The sequence below is a fragment of the Heterocephalus glaber genome, unplaced genomic scaffold (genome assembly GCF_053883595.1).
Source record: "Heterocephalus glaber isolate CG9 unplaced genomic scaffold, H.glaber_assembly_v1.0 deba00001504, whole genome shotgun sequence".
NCBI lineage: Eukaryota > Metazoa > Chordata > Mammalia > Rodentia > Bathyergidae > Heterocephalus > Heterocephalus glaber.
Window position 1 is genome coordinate 11,300,324 of NW_028258324.1, and position 18,109 is coordinate 11,318,432.

General features: G+C 43.2%; 1 protein-coding gene across 3 annotated transcripts in view; it reads left to right on the forward strand.

Annotated features, from left to right (window-relative positions):
• The window catches only part of Ephb1 (EPH receptor B1), a 442,009-nt gene that overhangs the window by 321,611 nt on the left and 102,289 nt on the right, over positions 1–18,109 (forward strand). For all 3 annotated transcript variants that reach the window (XM_004834274.4, XM_013070773.3, XM_013070768.3), the window contains exon 5: positions 953–1,288. In XM_004834274.4, the coding sequence (XP_004834331.2) occupies positions 953–1,288 (336 nt within the window). The remainder of the gene's footprint in view (positions 1–952; positions 1,289–18,109) is intronic.

The window sequence follows — 18,109 nt, forward strand, 5'->3', positions numbered from 1 at the left end:
AAGCATCAGGCTTCCCAGAGTTTTGCATCCAGGAATTCAGGAATTTCCATTTCTGCTGGAATGGAAACAGCCATAAATGAGCGGTTCAGAAACAAAAGCCTCGAGTCCAGTGAGCCTAGCTGGTTTACAGGAGACAGGGTCTGTTCAGACCTGGGCCATGGTTAAGACCACGAGCTTTGGAATCAGGAAGGTCTGGGCTTCCACATTGGCTTTATATCTTATAGGCTCCATGATCCTCTGTAAGCCTTAGTTTCCCTACATAATTCAGAAACCTTTTGTATCTTCCTGGCAGGTTCTTGGGGGAATAAATGAGGCAATGCATGTAAAGCAGGCAGCAGTGTGTTCTGTACACACTCCTATGCTCTTCTTATGTTATGGGGTCAGAAATGGTGACTATGTGACCTTCTCCTACTCAACCATGTGCCTGTTTTTATGCACCAAAACAGATGCAACATGAGTATTTATCTACCCAGGTGCTCCAGCAGCATGTTCTAGAGAAAACCCCCTGCCACCATGTGTATAACACACAGATTGCAAGATCTACTGGGGCTTCTAGAGGGACCACTCATATCCCTCTACCCTTGAGTTCTACTCCAATTAAAAAAAGACAAGACAGTCAATAAATTTCAGTATATGCTCATTTTGTTAACCCTTATTCTGGCTGGAGGATGTGGCTTTGTCCTAAGAATGAGACTTGCACCCACATCCCTGAACCCTTCTCTCTCAGCACATACAATCTGAAAAAGAAAACTTTGATGGGATTTGGGGACAGATTGTCATCTCTGTCCACCACTCATTCTTACAAACTTGATTGGAGCATGGAGACTGGGGTTGAAGAAGAGAAAGGGTGTGTTCATGGGACGGGGGGGGGGCCACCAGTGGCAGACTAGAGAGGTGCTGCATGAGGAAGCTTCAGCCCAGCCTCACGGTACTCTTCTTTGTCTCCCTGCAGGTGTTCCATCAGGTCCCCGCAATGTCATCTCCATTGTCAATGAGACATCCATCATTCTGGAGTGGCATCCCCCAAGGGAAACTGGTGGGCGGGACGATGTGACCTACAACATCATATGCAAAAAATGCCGGGCAGATCGCCGGAGCTGCTCCCGGTGTGATGACAACGTGGAGTTTGTGCCCAGACAGCTGGGTCTGACTGAATGTCGCGTCTCCATCAGCAGCCTGTGGGCTCACACCCCCTACACCTTTGACATCCAGGCCATCAATGGAGTCTCTAGCAAGAGCCCCTTCCCTCCACAGCATGTCTCCGTCAACATCACCACAAACCAAGCCGGTGAGTCTGGAGGCTTCTGTGCTCTTTCTCTGTCTCCGTGGCTGCTTTTTACCTCCCTCTCTCTGTAGGGACACAGATGCAGCCACACTCATCCTGTTAGGTTGCCATATAACTTGACGGGCATTTGTGGCCAAGGAGGAAGTGGCTGGAGTGTTTCACCTTTAATTTTTATTTGTCTGTCTGAGACAGAGTCTCACTAGATAATCCAGGTTGGTCTTGAAATTGCTATGTAGCCCAGGCTGGCCTCAAGCTTGCAATCCTCCTGCCTCAGCCTCCTGAATGCTGGGATTACAAGCATACATCACCACACCTGGCTTAGAGTGAACTGGAGTCTAGGAGACTTTCTGGTAGCCGGCACAAAAACAAAGATATATGTTAGAGTAGGACCCAATGCTCTGCATTAGTTGGGACTCACCAAATGCTACTGGAAAGATGGATAGAGGGATGGACAGACAGATGGGTAGGTGGTGGACAGATGGATGGATGAATGTGTGGGTAGATGGATGGACAGATGGTTAGATAGATGCATGGATAGACAGATGAATGGAGTGAGTGGAAGTATTGCAAGATCTTGAGAACAGGAATGTCAATGATGCTTTAATAGAAAACCCAATGAAAGAAACTTCCCAGAAATCATGATCAAGGGTAATATTACATTCATAGGTTATTTTTTTATTAAACTTCCTTTATTCAAGGCTGCAGTCTTCTTTCTAGCTTGCTCAGATAAATTCTATAGTGTTGTAGAGGCTCAGACAGGTGCCAATAGATCACTCCTGATAGCCAGTATATCCTTGTGGCATGCACAGCTCAGAACACACTTTCTTCTCTTTATTTCTGTATCTCTTACTTTTCTGATAATTTCTTTTTATTGCTTTTCACACCTCTTACATCAATCCATTTTTTTATATCCATTTAGCCAGTCCACTCATTCACTAACTCACTCATTTATTTACTTATACATTATTAAGAGACAGTTATTTAGCATCTACTAAATGCCATACTGTGGATTAGATACCGTGAGAGATACAGTGGTACTTGGGTCACTTTCATGGGAGTCCCTCCCATGAAACTTATTAACTGAAGAATTTACAGAACACAGACATACTGTACAGATCTGCAAGATGTTGTATTCTAAGCATGTGCAAACCTGCAGCAAATACCAAGGGCATTAGAGAGAAAAGAGCAGTCTCTCCCCTGTGTGATCCTGTATGGCTGAAGAAAGAAGTGAACATAACATCTGTGGACAATGAGGGTCATAGGCAATGGACCATGATCTTATTTGGAATTATAAATTTTTCTTAATCAACAAATTCTAGAAGGGCAGCTTATTAGTGGACTAACAGGAGCTAACCATTTCACTCCCTCTGTGTATCTCCCTTTTCTTGACCTCTTCTTTTTTACTCCATTCTTTTCTTCTCTTCATCTTCCCATACCAGACATGTTCTGTCTCTTTTAATACCAGGCATCTTTGATGGCAGATGATTCTTGGGTTTAAACTGTCAGATCTGAAAAGAAAAAAAGGTGTTGTAGGAGAGCATGGCTGTCCAGATGGCTGAGTTATTGCTCTGTGTGTGTGTGTGTGTGTGTGTGTGTGTGTATGTTCATGTGGTGTGTTTGTATGTGTGTGCATGGTCACGTGTTTACATGCATACGTGTATAGTAAGAAAATAAGGATGGAAGTGTAGAAGCCTCCAGCTGGTGACCACAGCCCCAGTGCCACGGAGACAAAGGTTGTGGCAGTCTGTGTTACTCAAAGAAAAGGAAATGGTAATTTCTGCATTATGTTGAGCATGTAACATGGGCAGCCTTTGTTAGCAGTATTTCCCTTAGAGAATTTAAAGCAGAAAACTGGCTGAAATATTTTAGTGTCCTAGCTTCTGGGAATAACAATCCTGCCAGGCTGTCATGTTACGCTGGGCTTGGCTGTCTTTTCTCTCTCTCTAAGCATGTGTGAATAAACCTGCCACTTATATCAGTTTGCTTTTATTTCTTCCCCTCCCTTCCCTTACCCTGCTATTCCTAAACCTGCCCATCTGCTTGTCTTGCCATCTGCACCTTCCCAGGCTGCAATGGAGATGAGGGACCAGGGCCCCTGCAAGGGGCTCTGTATTATCAACATTCAAAATATTTATTTTTATCCTCTTCTATTAGCTTCTCCTCAAACACATTTCTTTTGCCCTTTGTTCTCCCTCTAATGGCCCCTTTAATCTTAATCTTCCCTGATTTTGTAGTCCCAGCCTCCATTATAATTTTCCAATCTATGATTTCTCTTTGGTAATTCTAGAATTTTGGTGTTGGTAAATTTACAATCAGTGAGAGAATGATACAATTATTTCTTGGTGGTGCATAGCTATTATAAAACAAATATCAAGTTGACTAATAGTCCCTAATCATTGTACTACAGTGGTCTGGGGACCATTGTGATATCATAATGGGTTGGTGAATGCAAATTGTCTTCAGCCAACAGATAGTATTTTTTAAAGGTAGAAACCATCAAAATAAGCATTTGAACCTGTGCTGCTACAAGAACAATTTCGAAACATAACATAAGTTATGCATTTTTACCAGAGATAGAAGAGATAAATATTAGCCATTATGAAAACGTAATGTCTCACATTTGTTAAGGTATAAGATAGGTATACTCATGTGTCACCAATAGGACATGACATGTGTAACATCTTCCTAGGACTCTTGAGTTTGTCCACTCTGGGTGAAGTGGAGGTAGACCTTCCTTCCCTGGCCTCATGGGATGGCATTGGGCAGCATTGGCTAGGTCTTGGTTGAAGAGCAGATGAACAATAATTATTATGGTTGGCACCTTGTGGGTATTTCTTTGAGTTTACAAAGAATTTTGTGATCAATGGATTCATTTTGATCCTCATAATTATCCAATAATGGGCATTATTGTTCCCCATTTTTGAAATAAGGGAGCAGAAGCTTAAAGGGATTTGGAGAATCTAGAATAAGGGTGTTTGGAGAAACAAGATTAGAGGAGCATCAGCAGAATATTACCATTCTTTGTTTTTGTTTATAGAGACCAGGTCTCGCTATGTAATTCAGGCTGGCCTTCAACTCACTATGTAGTCCAAGCTGGCCTTCAGCTCTCAGCAATCCTAGCACCTCAGCTTCCTGAGTCCTGGGATTGCAGGCATGTGCCACCACACCAGCTCAGATATTATCTCTCTTGATTCTTCTTTCCCATGTCTTGTCCTAAAAGTGGTCAGTCCTCCTGGGCTCCACAGTTTATAGCCCCCAACAATAGGCATTTCTGAATTCCAAGAATTATGAGCTAAGACGCTATTTTAGAGATGCTTCAATCATTAGAAATTCTGTAATCATCTTCTGTCATCTCCTGGGTCACTGGACACCCAGAACATAGTTCTTCATTCGGATGTAAAGTTGTCTGGGAGGATTACCAAACTGTCTATTGAATCTTGAGATTCAAAAAGTCCCCATCTTCTGCCACAACTCCAGTCCTCTACATAGTCCTCACTCTCAAGGATGTTATATCACTTAGGGAGTACCAGAATTGGATCCTTACCTAGTCTACAGGCAGTGGCAGAGAATTTATATTTCTGAGCAGTTAATTTACCAAGCCCTAGCAAATCCTATACAAAGATATGGTGGGTCCAGTGAGGAAACTCTGGTTAGAAAGCTTATAGAATTTGCTCAGCATCTTATAGTCAGCAAATGATGTTTCTTGGCTTCAAACTCAGGTTTGTGGCCATTTTATCCTCAGATTGATCAAAAACCATATTATAGTAGGGTATGTAAGTTATAAGCTCTCTCTAAGCTATTGCCACATAGCTGAACTTCTTTAACTGTCAAAAAAATGTCCATCATCTTTGGTCAGGGTTGGTCATGAATTATGCAAGCTCATATTTACGTGAGGCCTTCAGGTATATATCCTTGCACTGAATACAGATGCCATGAATTTAAAATAGACCAGATCACATGGCATGCTCTCTATTCTAGTGGCCAAGTGATCTTTAGAGACATTGTTATCATCACTAACTCCAGCACTCTCTGGCATCTGGCCCAGATTCAGACCCATGGTTGGATCATCTGGGTATCAGAGACAATTAAGTGAATGACAAACTTCACTTCTTTCTCCTGCCGGTGAGACTCAGAATATCAAAGTTGGGGAAGAAGACCTCAGAGAAAATCTTGGTGTGTGTTGGGGGGTGGCAGCCCAGACAGGCCAGGACATACATGATTTGGGACAATCTAAGCCAAAGAGAATAAACTCAAAATCCCCTGAGGCCAGGCTGGTAGTGGAGAGGAGCAAACCAAGCCCAGGCAATAGGGACTGGTAGGAACTACAGGGAGCTGAATAAGGCAGGTGCAGTCACTACTAAGCTCCAACAAGTATTGCCATGCTCATCACTGCTTGATTTTATAAGCTGAAAATCCAGATTTAAAATGTTTACAACTGATTAGAAAAATTTAAAGCATTTGGGAGCCAAACAAATCCAATTCTGAATTTGGCCTGTTGGCCATGGTTTACAGCCCCCGATTCTGAGGGCTAAATCTGATTGACTCAATCCTGAACGATGAGCAGGCTATGTTGTTTCAATCTCCTTCTACCCCTCCCACAGTTATTTTCTTTACATTTTGAGCTCACAGTGGCAGACATGCAGTTGGGGCGGGGGGCTGTCCTGGACTTGGTTTCCCTCTCTGCTCCTCATGTGACTTCTGAAAATTCATTTGTCTGCCAAGAGCCCTCATTTCTTGCCTATAAAATGAGAAGCATGATGCGTGCTTTCTAGTACTGTAGTCAAAAGCAAATGAGATAGCTGTGAAAATCACCAAACTATGGACTGGGAGATTAGCATCATTTCTGAGAATATGTCCTAATCCAAAGAGCAATTTGCTGGACTTTTTCTCCCTAAGCTCTTTCCTTGCAAGGCTTCTCAGTCTTTGTTTGGGACTGATGTTATCCACATCAGATATGTAGCAGGTATCCATGTGTCCCTTCTCTGCTGAGAGGAGCAGGCGCAGGAGAGGAGAGTGGCACAGTCTGCATCTCAATGAGCTAAGGATGAGGGTGGGACTGGAGCCCAGGACCAGCATACCTGGCACAGGATGATCCAGTGCCTCAGAGGAGCCCTTCTGTCTTTTTTCTTTGTCTGCTTGGAGAAACAGCACTTTTCCTTTAACTCACATGATTCCATCAGCACGATTTATATCAGACTTTATATTAAACACAGTTCATGTATGGCCTGCTATCCATGTAGAATACTATTCATCACGCCCACAATGCAGACACAATCCATTACTTAATATTGTTTAAAAAATTCTGCACTGCTTCTGTTAATCGTCTCAAGCCCCTATAGTTTGTCCATTTTTAAGACATTTTTGAAGTTCTTAGACAATTACAGTCACTCAGAAACACTACTTTTCCTACAAAAGAATTACCTAGACCATCAATTCCTCTGAATTCATCACCTAATTTGCATTATTCTTTGGTTAAATATAGTATTTGCATGCATAAAGAATGATCTTTGAATATGAAAAGGAATTTATGATATTGCAATATATTGAGCTCTTTGGTGGAAAGAAGATATTATGTAAATCTCAAAATTAAATATTAAAACAATATTACATGCTGCCTGTAAAAATGTAGTGTGTGAAGATCCCATATGCTGGAACTAGTTCATTTTTAAAGGCTGGTCTCATTGGAAATTAGCGGGCAGATTTGCTTCAGAGTAGAGAAAAGATTGAGTCAGAACTTGAAAAAAACTGGAATAAATTTAAAGAAAACTTTCATTAAAGTGAATAGAGAAAAATTTAAAAACTTAAGTAAATGAAATTTTCACTATTCTTAATTCAATTTCATTTCATTGCTTTCTTCTCATCAGTAATTCTAAGAAGCCTGTTTTATTGTTTTCTAAGCCTTGGCATTGAGAAGGAAATTCCATGTGGGTTTGGAAAGGCCCTGACCATTTGCAAAAAATGGCATGTGATCTGTGGAGCCAAGGACATCAGCAGGTGGCACTGCCATGACCAACATTGTGGTTTCCACCTTTGGAAGCCTTGGGGTTTTCCACCAGATGGTGAGCTCTGTGGAGAACGCAACTTCCTCACCTACCACAGATTTAGGACAAAGGAGTGGCACAGTCCTAGGCACAGAAAGCCTTGAACCATATCTTCACATGCCTTTAGTTCACAGAAAAGTATCTTTATACAATTGTTTGGCTGGAGTGTGATGATCAGAATGTGTGTGTGGTCCACAGGTAGTATGTTCAGATTAGCCAAATGACCAAGTGGTTCCTAGAAGGAACATGTAGGGAAAGATGCTTAGTATGCTTCTTCAAGCCCTGATCTCAGAGGAACATAGAAACTTAACCACGCTCAAAGGAGGTTACTTACTGTGTTTGCATACTGCAACTTTAGAAATGTATTCATTCATTCACTCAATGAAATCTTTGTGAAAGCTTCCCAACTGCTGATTCAGTGATCCCTGCCTCTTAGAGAATCCCATGAGTTCACTTTCTCAACAAGTAGTATTGTATTTATTGAGACTGTCTGGGTGCCATATACTGGTACAGATACCAGCAAACAAGGCAGGCAGAAGTTTGTGCCTTTGTGGAGCTCCCATTCTAGGCTATAGCACTCACTGAGATTGGAATTAGAGGCCCAGAACAACCACAGAGTGAATGGGGCCTCTGCTATGAAGTGGCTCTTTGGGATGTTATACTGGTTCATGAAGCTGACTTACCACAGGGGTGTGGTATGGACAGATATCAGGACCTTTCTTCCTTCCTAACCTACCAAAGCCACAAGCAAATGGCAACTATTTCATAATGCAACTAGTGTTAACACTGTTACTGAAGTTATAACAAGCTAGTGTGGGCTTTGAATAAGGTAAGGAACTTCCCACAGTTGCCAGTGGCTCCACTATTACCTCACAAGCCACATATTTGGAGTGCCCGGAAAGATGGTGTCTTAGCTGCTTTTCTCATTGCTGAGACAAAATACCCAACACACAAAGTGGACAAAAGGTTTATTTAGCTTATAGTTAGTAGAGGTTTCAGTCCATAGTTGGCTGACTCCAAGGCAGAGTGGCACGTGGCAGAGGGAGAACACAGCAAAAGCAAGCAAGGGACCTTAGCATCTTTCTGTCCCTTTTATCTTATCCAGACTACTTAGGGCAGGTAGCACTCACACTCTTAATCCTAGTGCCCTTGAGCCTAGCATCCCACCATGAATCAATTCCAGTATCACACAGCCTAGATCCAGCCACCTCTGAAAAAGTCCCACCTATGGTCACATAAGGCTTTGGGGGGACATCTAAGCACAAGCCATACTAGATGGAGCAAAATAAGCAAATAAATCCCCAGGTCCTGGACGCACTCTAGTCATCCTAGCAGCAATGCAAGGTGGAGCTGTTCGCCCCTGTTCTTAAGCTGTTGGCATCACCAGCCATTGCTGGTGATATCCTATATCAATCTTATTAGCCATTGTACCCCAGTGTCTAGCTAGATGCCTGAAACATAGAAGTCATTCAATAAATGTTCATGAATGAACTAATAAATAAATTGTTAAATAAATGCATGAATGAATACTTCAGTCATTCTGAAATTAAACTCAGCAAATGGTGCAGCTTCAGCTCTCTCTGTGGTCTCTGCAGCAGGCATCTTTTAGTGTGGTATTGGATTAGAGTTAAATCCTTGTATTCTCCCAGGTATTGCTGAGACTTGGGGCTTCCTACGTGCACTGTCCCCTCTGAAACATGGCTGTATGGGGGCCCTTCTGTTATGACTTGGTCTGCCCGCCCACTGGCAAGATCCCAGCTGCTTGAGCAAGCATGGTTGAGGGTAGTGGGGATGGCATTTGAATGCTGTTGTCTGTCCACCTGCATATCAGCTCCATGCCTATCATTTTCACAGCACTATCCATGTTAAACAGGCAGGAGCACCAGGGGTTTTTGAATGCAGCAATTAACAAAACAGTAATCAAGCTAAGTGTTTAATTTCAGAAAATTGACATCTTCTCTGAGCAGATACGAAAGATGAGAGAAAAAAGGCACATTAAATGTTCTGGGCAAATAAAGGCAACACTGGACCGCAAATATTTTCTAGTACAAGGGAAATTCTGTCAATCCCCCAGGTCTTGGGATTGGTTTCCTTTCAAAAACTGAACTACAGGACTTTAGCTAATTGAACCCTAGGATCTTAGAACATTTTTCCCTCCTTCCCTCCCCCCCTTCCCTCCCCCCTTTTGATTTCACTCTTTTTAGGAACCTAGGCACCTCACCACTGTGTCCTCTGCTACCATGTCCTGGTTGGCCTTAGATCATCTCCACAGGCTAGAGATGCCTCATAAACCATGAGCTAGCATTCATTTGCAGGAAGGAGTTTGCACATCAGCAAGGAAACTTCTGAGGAGGTAGATATGCAGGGGCTAAGGGGAGACAGGGGTTCAGCAAGGTCCACCTTGTGTCTGTTTCCCCATCTGTGACCTGGATGAGAGTGAGTGCCCATGACAAAGGATGGAGAGGCAAGGAAGGTGGCTTTGCATTAGGGATGCTGTGAGGTTGGAAGCATAGCTGGGCAGCCTTGAAGCACTGTGACAAGGTGCCATGGCTAAGCAGGGAGGCACAGATCTTAAGGATTGTGTTGAGCTTGGCACTGCCAGAGGAAGCACTGGAAACGGTACTCACAGGTCTGCAGGTCCTATGGGAAGGGGCTGGCAATCTGGCCTAATGAGAAGCGTTCCTTGAGGGGCCTTATAGGCAACTGACATTGAAAAAGAAAGCAAAGACAAAGACAGAATGGTTCGCAAGTCCCTAGAAGATACCCCTGGGGCTCCTAGAAGTCTTAATAGACAACATCTAGAGAACATGGGGTTGGTTCTGCATACAGCAACTTATGGAGATTTTGAGTATGCATTCAAACTATTATTTGTGCAGTTAGATATTCAGGCTTCTGTTTTCTCTGTGAAGTGGGAGGTAACTCTGTTTGCTAAGAGTGAAAGGAAAAGTACTAGGGTTGAAAGTTTGAGGGAAATAAAGTTTGACAGTGCCATTGAGAGAATGGGTGGTGGAATTAACCGGATGAATTCAGGATATCCAGGAGATATGGAGAGTTCATTTGAGGTTGACCATCACATATTTACAAAAGCCACCCCTTTGCCCTCTTGTGTAGCTTTCTCAAAAGTGTGAGGCTCCTGGAGATCAGACCTATAGGGAATTGATCATGGAACCTAACCTAGATAATGAGGGATATGAATGAGAAGGGGGCTGATGCATTGGATGGAAGTGAAGCCCAACAGGGCCACATAAAGCCAACAAGAATCAGTGGTGTCATCTGAGGCTGCCATGAGGAAACAAAAAACTCAAATTTGTGGTTCAGAAAATGGTGAAATTTCCAAGTCCAAGTAGACCACAAGGGTGGGCAGATATGGGAGAGTTGTAGACTTGAAGGAATAGAGAGAGCATTTGTATTAGTTAGTTTTCCCATCCCCAAGACACACTACAGGACACCCACAATTTAAAGGAGAAGAGGATTAATTTGGCATGTGGTTTTAGAGGAGTCAGCCCAAGGTCAGCTGGCTCCAAGGTAGAAATATCATGGCAGAAGGGAATGGGAGAGAAAAGATGCTTAGTTAATGGTAGCTAGGAAGCAGAGTAGGGGAATAGTGCTAGAGAAGAAGAGGCTAGGGACCAGATACAGTACCCAAGGTCAGGGTCATGCTTCCATAACCCACCAGGCACATCCAGAAGAGTGTGTTGGTAATCCCTTAAATGGCTCCCAAGCCAATCAAGTTTGATACAGTGAGGCTTAATCACCACAGCATTATTCAAATGGACCTGAAATCATCCAAAGCAGGGCAAGACTCAGGGTAGAGAGGAAGCCAGACAGAAGCCCAAGTCTTCAGTGAATGACGGAAGGCAGTGAGCAGGTGTACATGGTGGTGCCAAATCTTGGAAAAGGGTGGTTCAGCCAAATTTCTCTGAAGGTGCAAGAGATGGTGAACAATAGAGTGAAAGAGATGATGGGGAGCAGGGAGGACACAGCCAACCTCCTGACCCTGAGGTGTGCTGAGCATAAAATCACAAATTGTTGCCAGTTGAGTCTCAGGGCAGAAGTGTCCCCAGGAAGAGCTGCTTTTCCTTAACACAGTTGTGGAAGAAATACTTTGAGTGGGAGTTAGGGGGACTGAAGAGTTTCCAGATTTGTGAGCATCCACTTTGGAGGGTGCAGGGTAAGGATGTGCTCTGTGGTGACAGGGGAAAGTTAAGGTCAAGGAAAAGAGATCTGAATTTAGCAGGAATGTTGCTGTGCAAGGCAAAGCAGGCATTTTAGAGTGGAAGCAGCGAGTGGGCTGCTGTGAGGAGGAGGAGCTTTGGGCCTCCAGCCCAGAAGACTCAGACCTTTGACCTGAAGCAGGATGGTCACAGTGACTCAGGTGAGGTGATACCAATTTCAGGGTGATGATGGTGGGTCCCCCGGGCTGGAGTGGGGCTCTGCTAGAAGTGCATGGATGAGAGCTGGCGGAAAACCTAGGATACAGCCCACTGTGGGGTGTCTTTTTCTCTCTCCCCTGAGTTCACTAGTCTGATGTTTCCAATAACTGCTTTTCATGATCAAATATGGGGCAGACCATAAATGGCACCACTCTTGTCCCATGACGGAAGAGGCTGACAAGCCTGCAGGAGCCAAGCAGAGCAGTGTGCCTCAACTGATGTTTTCATCCTGATGGTCTTATCCTCAGTTGCCATCCCAGCACCTGGGGACAACTGCCAAGAACAGGTACCTCCTGACAAGTACCACTCCCACCAACTTATACCTCCACAGCCTCCTATGACCTTAGGCACAGAGCTTAGGTTTTCTGCCATTTCCACAGTGCCCATTTCCTATGGCACCTTCTGGTTCTCCAAGCAGGAAAGAGGAGCTGGGGGAAAATGCCAGCCTTAGGGGACCCAGGAGACAGAGGTTCCTAGCAGGATCATTGACCCTCCTTAGTTCCTCCTCCTGACACACAGTTTTGCACACTCTCCCCTTGGGTGGGAGTGGTTGATGGAGACCTTGATTTCCCTTTGGGCATAAGGGATCCTGAAGGCAGTGCCCATCCACGAGTGTGTTGCCCTACCTGTCCTCCATCCCCATGCAGTGTACTCTCAAGGGGCTTCAGAATTGCTGAGTACCTGAGAGTAGGGGGAGGGAGAGGCCCTCTATTGGTCTTGGACAGGAGGCTGGGCTATTTCTGGCTCTGCTTTAACCTGCTGGGGACTTAGGGATGTTGCTTTTCCTCTCTTTCTTTCTGCACTCTAGTCTGTACATTGTAAGAGTTGACAGAAAACTGAATGACCTCAGATGCCCTCTCAAAGCTCAACATTTCTGATTTCTAGATTAGCAGTTCCCAAACCTGAAAGTACCTCAGACTCATGTGAAGAGCTGCTTAAACAAATTACCAGCCCTCCCCCAGTACTGCTTCAGTAAGTCTAGGGCAGGGCTCAAAATCCTGCATTTCTTACCAGTTTCCAGGTGATGCTGATCTGGGATCCCATTTTGAAAACTACTAGGGTTAGGTGGATGATTCCAGTAGAGAAGCTCATCCACACACTCACAAATCAGAGTTAATATGAAAAATGAGGGTCTCTGCCATAAATCCACACTCTCAGAGTAGCCCTCTTGACCCTAGCTATCACACACACACACACACACACCTTGGCTTAGAACCAAATCCCTTTAGTAGATGGACTGGTGAAGGAGGAGCCTGTGGCTTCCTGCCTGGGAGTGTAAAGCTGAGACACAGCCTGAAGCCCTCACTTTCCCTCCCATGAACATCTCATTGGGCTCCACCCCCCAACTCAGCCAATATTCTACAACAACATGGAACTGAAGCTACACCCAAGGAGTTTCTCGACTCCTAGGTGACTCAAGGGTAGGGAGGGAGCTGAAGGAAGTGTCACGGTCATCTTGTGGCAAAGCACAGTGCAAAAACAAACAAGAAGCCAGTGTCCACAACAGGGGAAAACAATGAGAAAAATAATTAATTCTGTTTCTGTATTCATACTCAGTATCCAAACTAATTGCTTATTTGTTTAATCTACTTTGACCAGAAGTGTTACTGCATCAAAAATATTTAATGAGTCAGGCTTCTTAATGTAAAATTCAAGCATATTTGTGCAATGAAATGAGTTTTCATTAACAGAAAGAGAGTGAGAGAGAATCTGTTTTCCAAGCTGGACCTTCTCAACGAAGTTACCTCCTAGAATAGAAATGTCAAGGAAACACAACTCATCTGTGTGCAAATTGTTCTTTGTCGTCATGCTAGTGGGTCCAAAGTCATTAGCTGACATTTGAATAAAGATATTGGTTTTATCCCATGGATATTTTTAATATGGGGGAAAAAAACCCATGGTCCACCACTCCCAATACTGAACTCCCAACCCCATCACTCATACCTTCAAGGAAGTCACGTAACCTGAGGTCTCAAGGGGCCTTGTAGGCATTTCCAGCAGTTTTTGGATCTGTCTGAAAACCCTTCAAAAGGTAAGAAGATAGGTAGCGGCTTCAAGGAGCTCTAGGGTCCACCTCTGATTCACCCAAAGAAGTTCTCAACTATTCTGTTCACACTTATATTTTAGGGGAGCTATTATTTGGAGAAAGGATTATATGGGTTAAAAAAAAATAGTTGAAAACCACTGATGTTAGGGCAAGAATTCAGCTGAAACCTGAGTTGAGGAAAGAAGGACCCAGCCTCCCAGTGCATTTGGCTACACAGGGTAGAAGCTTTCCTACCTCCACTCCCTTGGCACCCACATATTCACAGCTACTCCATTTTCTGCCTGAGAATAACAGCCCTGCCTCCCCTCTTCCATGCCCTTCTCCCTTGAAGGCCAATATCCATCTTTGGTAGAACTAAGCCACTTTCTGACTCATCTTCCTTCTGAGGTCTTTAGAGAAAGGTCCACAAGTATTCCAGTAAGAGCCAACTCTTGTTGAACACCTAATACGTGTTAACACAGTGAGAAGAATCTAACCTTACTATTCCTGCCCTTGAAATTTACTTATGACTGCGAGCAGAGAAGAGCACCTGGAAGGTTAGGTCACAGTGCACTGCAGCCCAAGCTGGTGATTATTTTCTAGTAAGACTTACAAACAATAAAGGCTTTGAGTTGGAAGGCAGGAAGGGCTGGGCAAGTCTAAATCAGGAAATACGTGGCTCCATTTCTGCACTTTTTGGGGGGAGGGTGCTGGGGATTGAATCCAGAGCCTTGTGTGTGCTAGGCAAGTGGTCTACTACTGAGCTACATCCTCAGCCTCCATTTGTTCCTTTGAAGGCCATCAGGGTCTTAAGAAGTGCCCTGTAACCAGAGACTGCAAAACCCAAGCTCTTCTGAGAAACAGTGAGTAAAGCAGTTAGGACTTTTTCCAACAGGGAACCATTGCAGGCTTTTGAGCATCAGAGTAAGATGAGTAAGGCTGAGATTTAGAAAGACTAATCTTACCTCAGTGTAGTTGGAGGTGAAGAGATTCAGAGGTAGCCAAGAAAGCTGGGACAGTAAGGTGAGATTCCAGAAGACACAGGAAACAGGACCTGTGTAAAAGCAATGGCAGAGCCTCAGGAGCCTGGGACTCCTGAGTCTGGCTGACACCATCATATGGGCAGGCTGTGACTTATCCTCTCCCTAGAGTCACCAGATCACCTTATCCTTAGGATCAAAGTCTCAGCCACTTACTTCCTAGCTCCCTTCCCAGAAACAAGTAGTCATCTCAAGATATCACAGGGAAGCCAGCCCTCTTCTAAAGCATGTGTCACTCCAGCCTCTGAGGATCCAATTCTTTGTTAGCTTTTCCTGCTTCTAAGCCTGTTCTTAGCCATTGCTTCCAACCTGACTTGATCAAGATGCTTATTTATCCCCTCAAAGGTATTTATCAAATGAATACACAAGGTGTGGCTGGATTGCACTTCTCACATTTACCTTGGGGAACTAAGCCCAGGGATTGATGTGCATATGTTAATGGTGGACCCAGAACGCCTAGGCACCTTACTATTCCTTACTGTACCAGCTTTCCTCACAGCTTTATCTATGCTATAGACTACAAGTGGTTAACCTAGGAATGATTTGGCTGGGAAATACTGTACTAGACAGAAGGGAAGAGGTTAGTATTACCATATGATCCAGAAATTCCAATCCTAGGTATATGCTCAAGAGAATTGCAAACATATGTCCACACAGAAACTTGTATATGAATGCTCACAGAAGCATTATTCTTAATAACCAAAATGTGGAAACAGCCCAAATATCTATCAACTCACAGGCATTTGTCCTAGAAAAAGCAATGCCCAGGATATTAAAGTGGTTCCTAAGCCTCAGATGCATTGTTCAGGCTGGGGCAGTAACATCACTCTGGAGGGTCACTGTGAGGATCCTTCCATATGAAAGGGTCAAGGAAAGCTACTGCACCCAGTAGACAGGCTCCTCCTTCTGTGGATCTCCTTGGAAGATCCTTTAGATAGGAAAGTCCCTCAAATCAGAAAGACCATTGACTTTCCAGGAGACTTGCTAAACTTTTCTCCAGAGCTAGATTAGAGGAAACTCAGCTGTGACCTGTGCTTCCTTCAAGCTGTAAGAAATGGCCTAAGAACAGGGCCATCCTTGGGATGATTCCTACCGGCAGGAGGAACATTATATTTACCAGAACAACCTAGTTTTGAACATGTTTGCATTTTGCCATTATTTTTCATTAAAACTACTTGCAAATACTTTTGATGTCTTAAATAAAAAATTTTTAATGTAGTAAGCCATTATATAATTTATTAGATCCTGAAATGAATTATGATTAAAGCCATTGAAAGAATTATTTTGGCCCAAAAATCAATTAAGAGATTATGAAGTAATTTTTAATAAGCAAAGATAATACATTAGAACTTAGTAATTGCCCTAGGAGGGGAAAAGCATTAACTCATTCTCACATTTTGGGATCTGAGATGCTCAATTTTGGGGGAAAAATACCCCTATCAAATAAGGAAAAAAAATGAGTAAGAAGAAAATTTGAAGATGATTGAGTCTATATCTAAGTTAAAGGATCCAGGAATGTGTGGCGGAGGTACTGGTCTGATATAACAGTGAAGCTTCCATATATTTGGACTCCAAAATCCAGACTTGGAGTTATACATTTATTTTTTCAGTACTGGGGATTGAACTCAGGACCTTGTGATTATCAGGAAGGCACAGCACCATTGAGCTATATCTCTGGCAGTTATAAATTTTTGATATAGATTCATGCCACCATCCTGGACCCAGCCTGGGTTTCATAGGATTTATAGGCTGCACAACCCCCCTCCCCAGCCCTTCTTTTTTAAAAAAAAATTCTTTTATTGGTACATTGTAGGTATACAACACAATTACATTTCTCATTGGGAATTGTACCTTTACATAATGCATCTTGGTTCTTATTTTTTCCCCATTCCTAGCCCTCCCTTCACGCCCTCCACCCTTCCCTATTTGCAAAGCCTTTATTTCCATTTTTTCCATTTCTCATCATTTTTCCTTTCCCTTCTTTCCTTTCCCCTGCCCCTCCCACTACCCCTACCCCTTTTGACCTTTTCTTCCTATTTTGCATTATCATTCTAATCAATGGTACATTTTAGGTATACAATATAATGACATTCATCATTGGAAATTTGCACCTTTACATCATCTCTCTTGGTTTTTATTTTTCACCTTTGCCCAGCCCTCCCTTCAACCCCTCCATTCCTCCCTATTTACAAAGATTTTGTTCCTATTTTTCCATTTTCTCATATTAATCCCATTCCCTTCTATCCTTTCCCCTAGCCCTCCCACTTCCTTCCCCTTTGCCCCTTTTCTTCCTATTTCACATGACCTATTATACATTTAGTCCTTATTTGCACTTTCAGCTTCTCACACCAGAGAAACCATTCGGTATTTATTCATGTGTGTGCTATTTATTTCACTTAAGAGTATCGCCTCAATGTACATCCACTTAGCTATCAATGTCTCTAATTTCTCATTTTTTATGGCTGAGTAGTACTCCATTTTATTAAAAAACCACATTTTCTTTATCCAGTCTCCAGTTGATGGGCATTTGGGCTGTTTCCAAGTTTTAGCTATTACAAACTGTGCTGCTATGAACAAGGGCACACATATATCACTGTGGTATGATTCTTTTAATTCTTTGGGGAAGATCCCCAGCAGTGGAATAGTGGGGTCAAATGGACTTCCAGTCCTAATTCTTTGAGGTATCTCCATACTGATTTCCACAGTGCTTGCACCAGTCTACACTCCCACCAGCAATGGAACAGGTTTCCTCTTTCCCCACAGCCCCACCAGCATTTGTTATTGATTGATTTCATGATAGCAGCCATTCTTTCTGGAGTGAAGTGGAATCTCAGCATTGTTTTCATTTGCATCTCTCGAATGACCAGTGATGTTGAACATTTTTCCATGTATTTATTTGCTATCTCTACTTCTTCGTCTGAGAAATGTCTGTTCATTTCAGATGCCCATTTTTCGATTGGGTCTTTAAATTTGGGAGGTCTCATCTTTTTAAATTCTTTATAAATTCGAGATAGTAGACCTTTGTCTGAGGAAGAGCAGGTGAAGATTTTTTTCCCACGTTATGGGTTGTCTTTTCACACTGCTGGTGGTTTCTCTTGCTGTGCAGAAGCCTTTTAATAAGAAGAGATCCCATTTGTTGATTGTTGGTGCTAGTTCACGGGCAACTGAGGTTTTGTTCATAAAATCTTTTCCTACACTGATGTCTTCAAGGGTTCTACCTAACCTCTGTTCCAACTGGTTCAGAGTTTCTATTTTAATATTTAGATCTTTAATCCATTTTGATT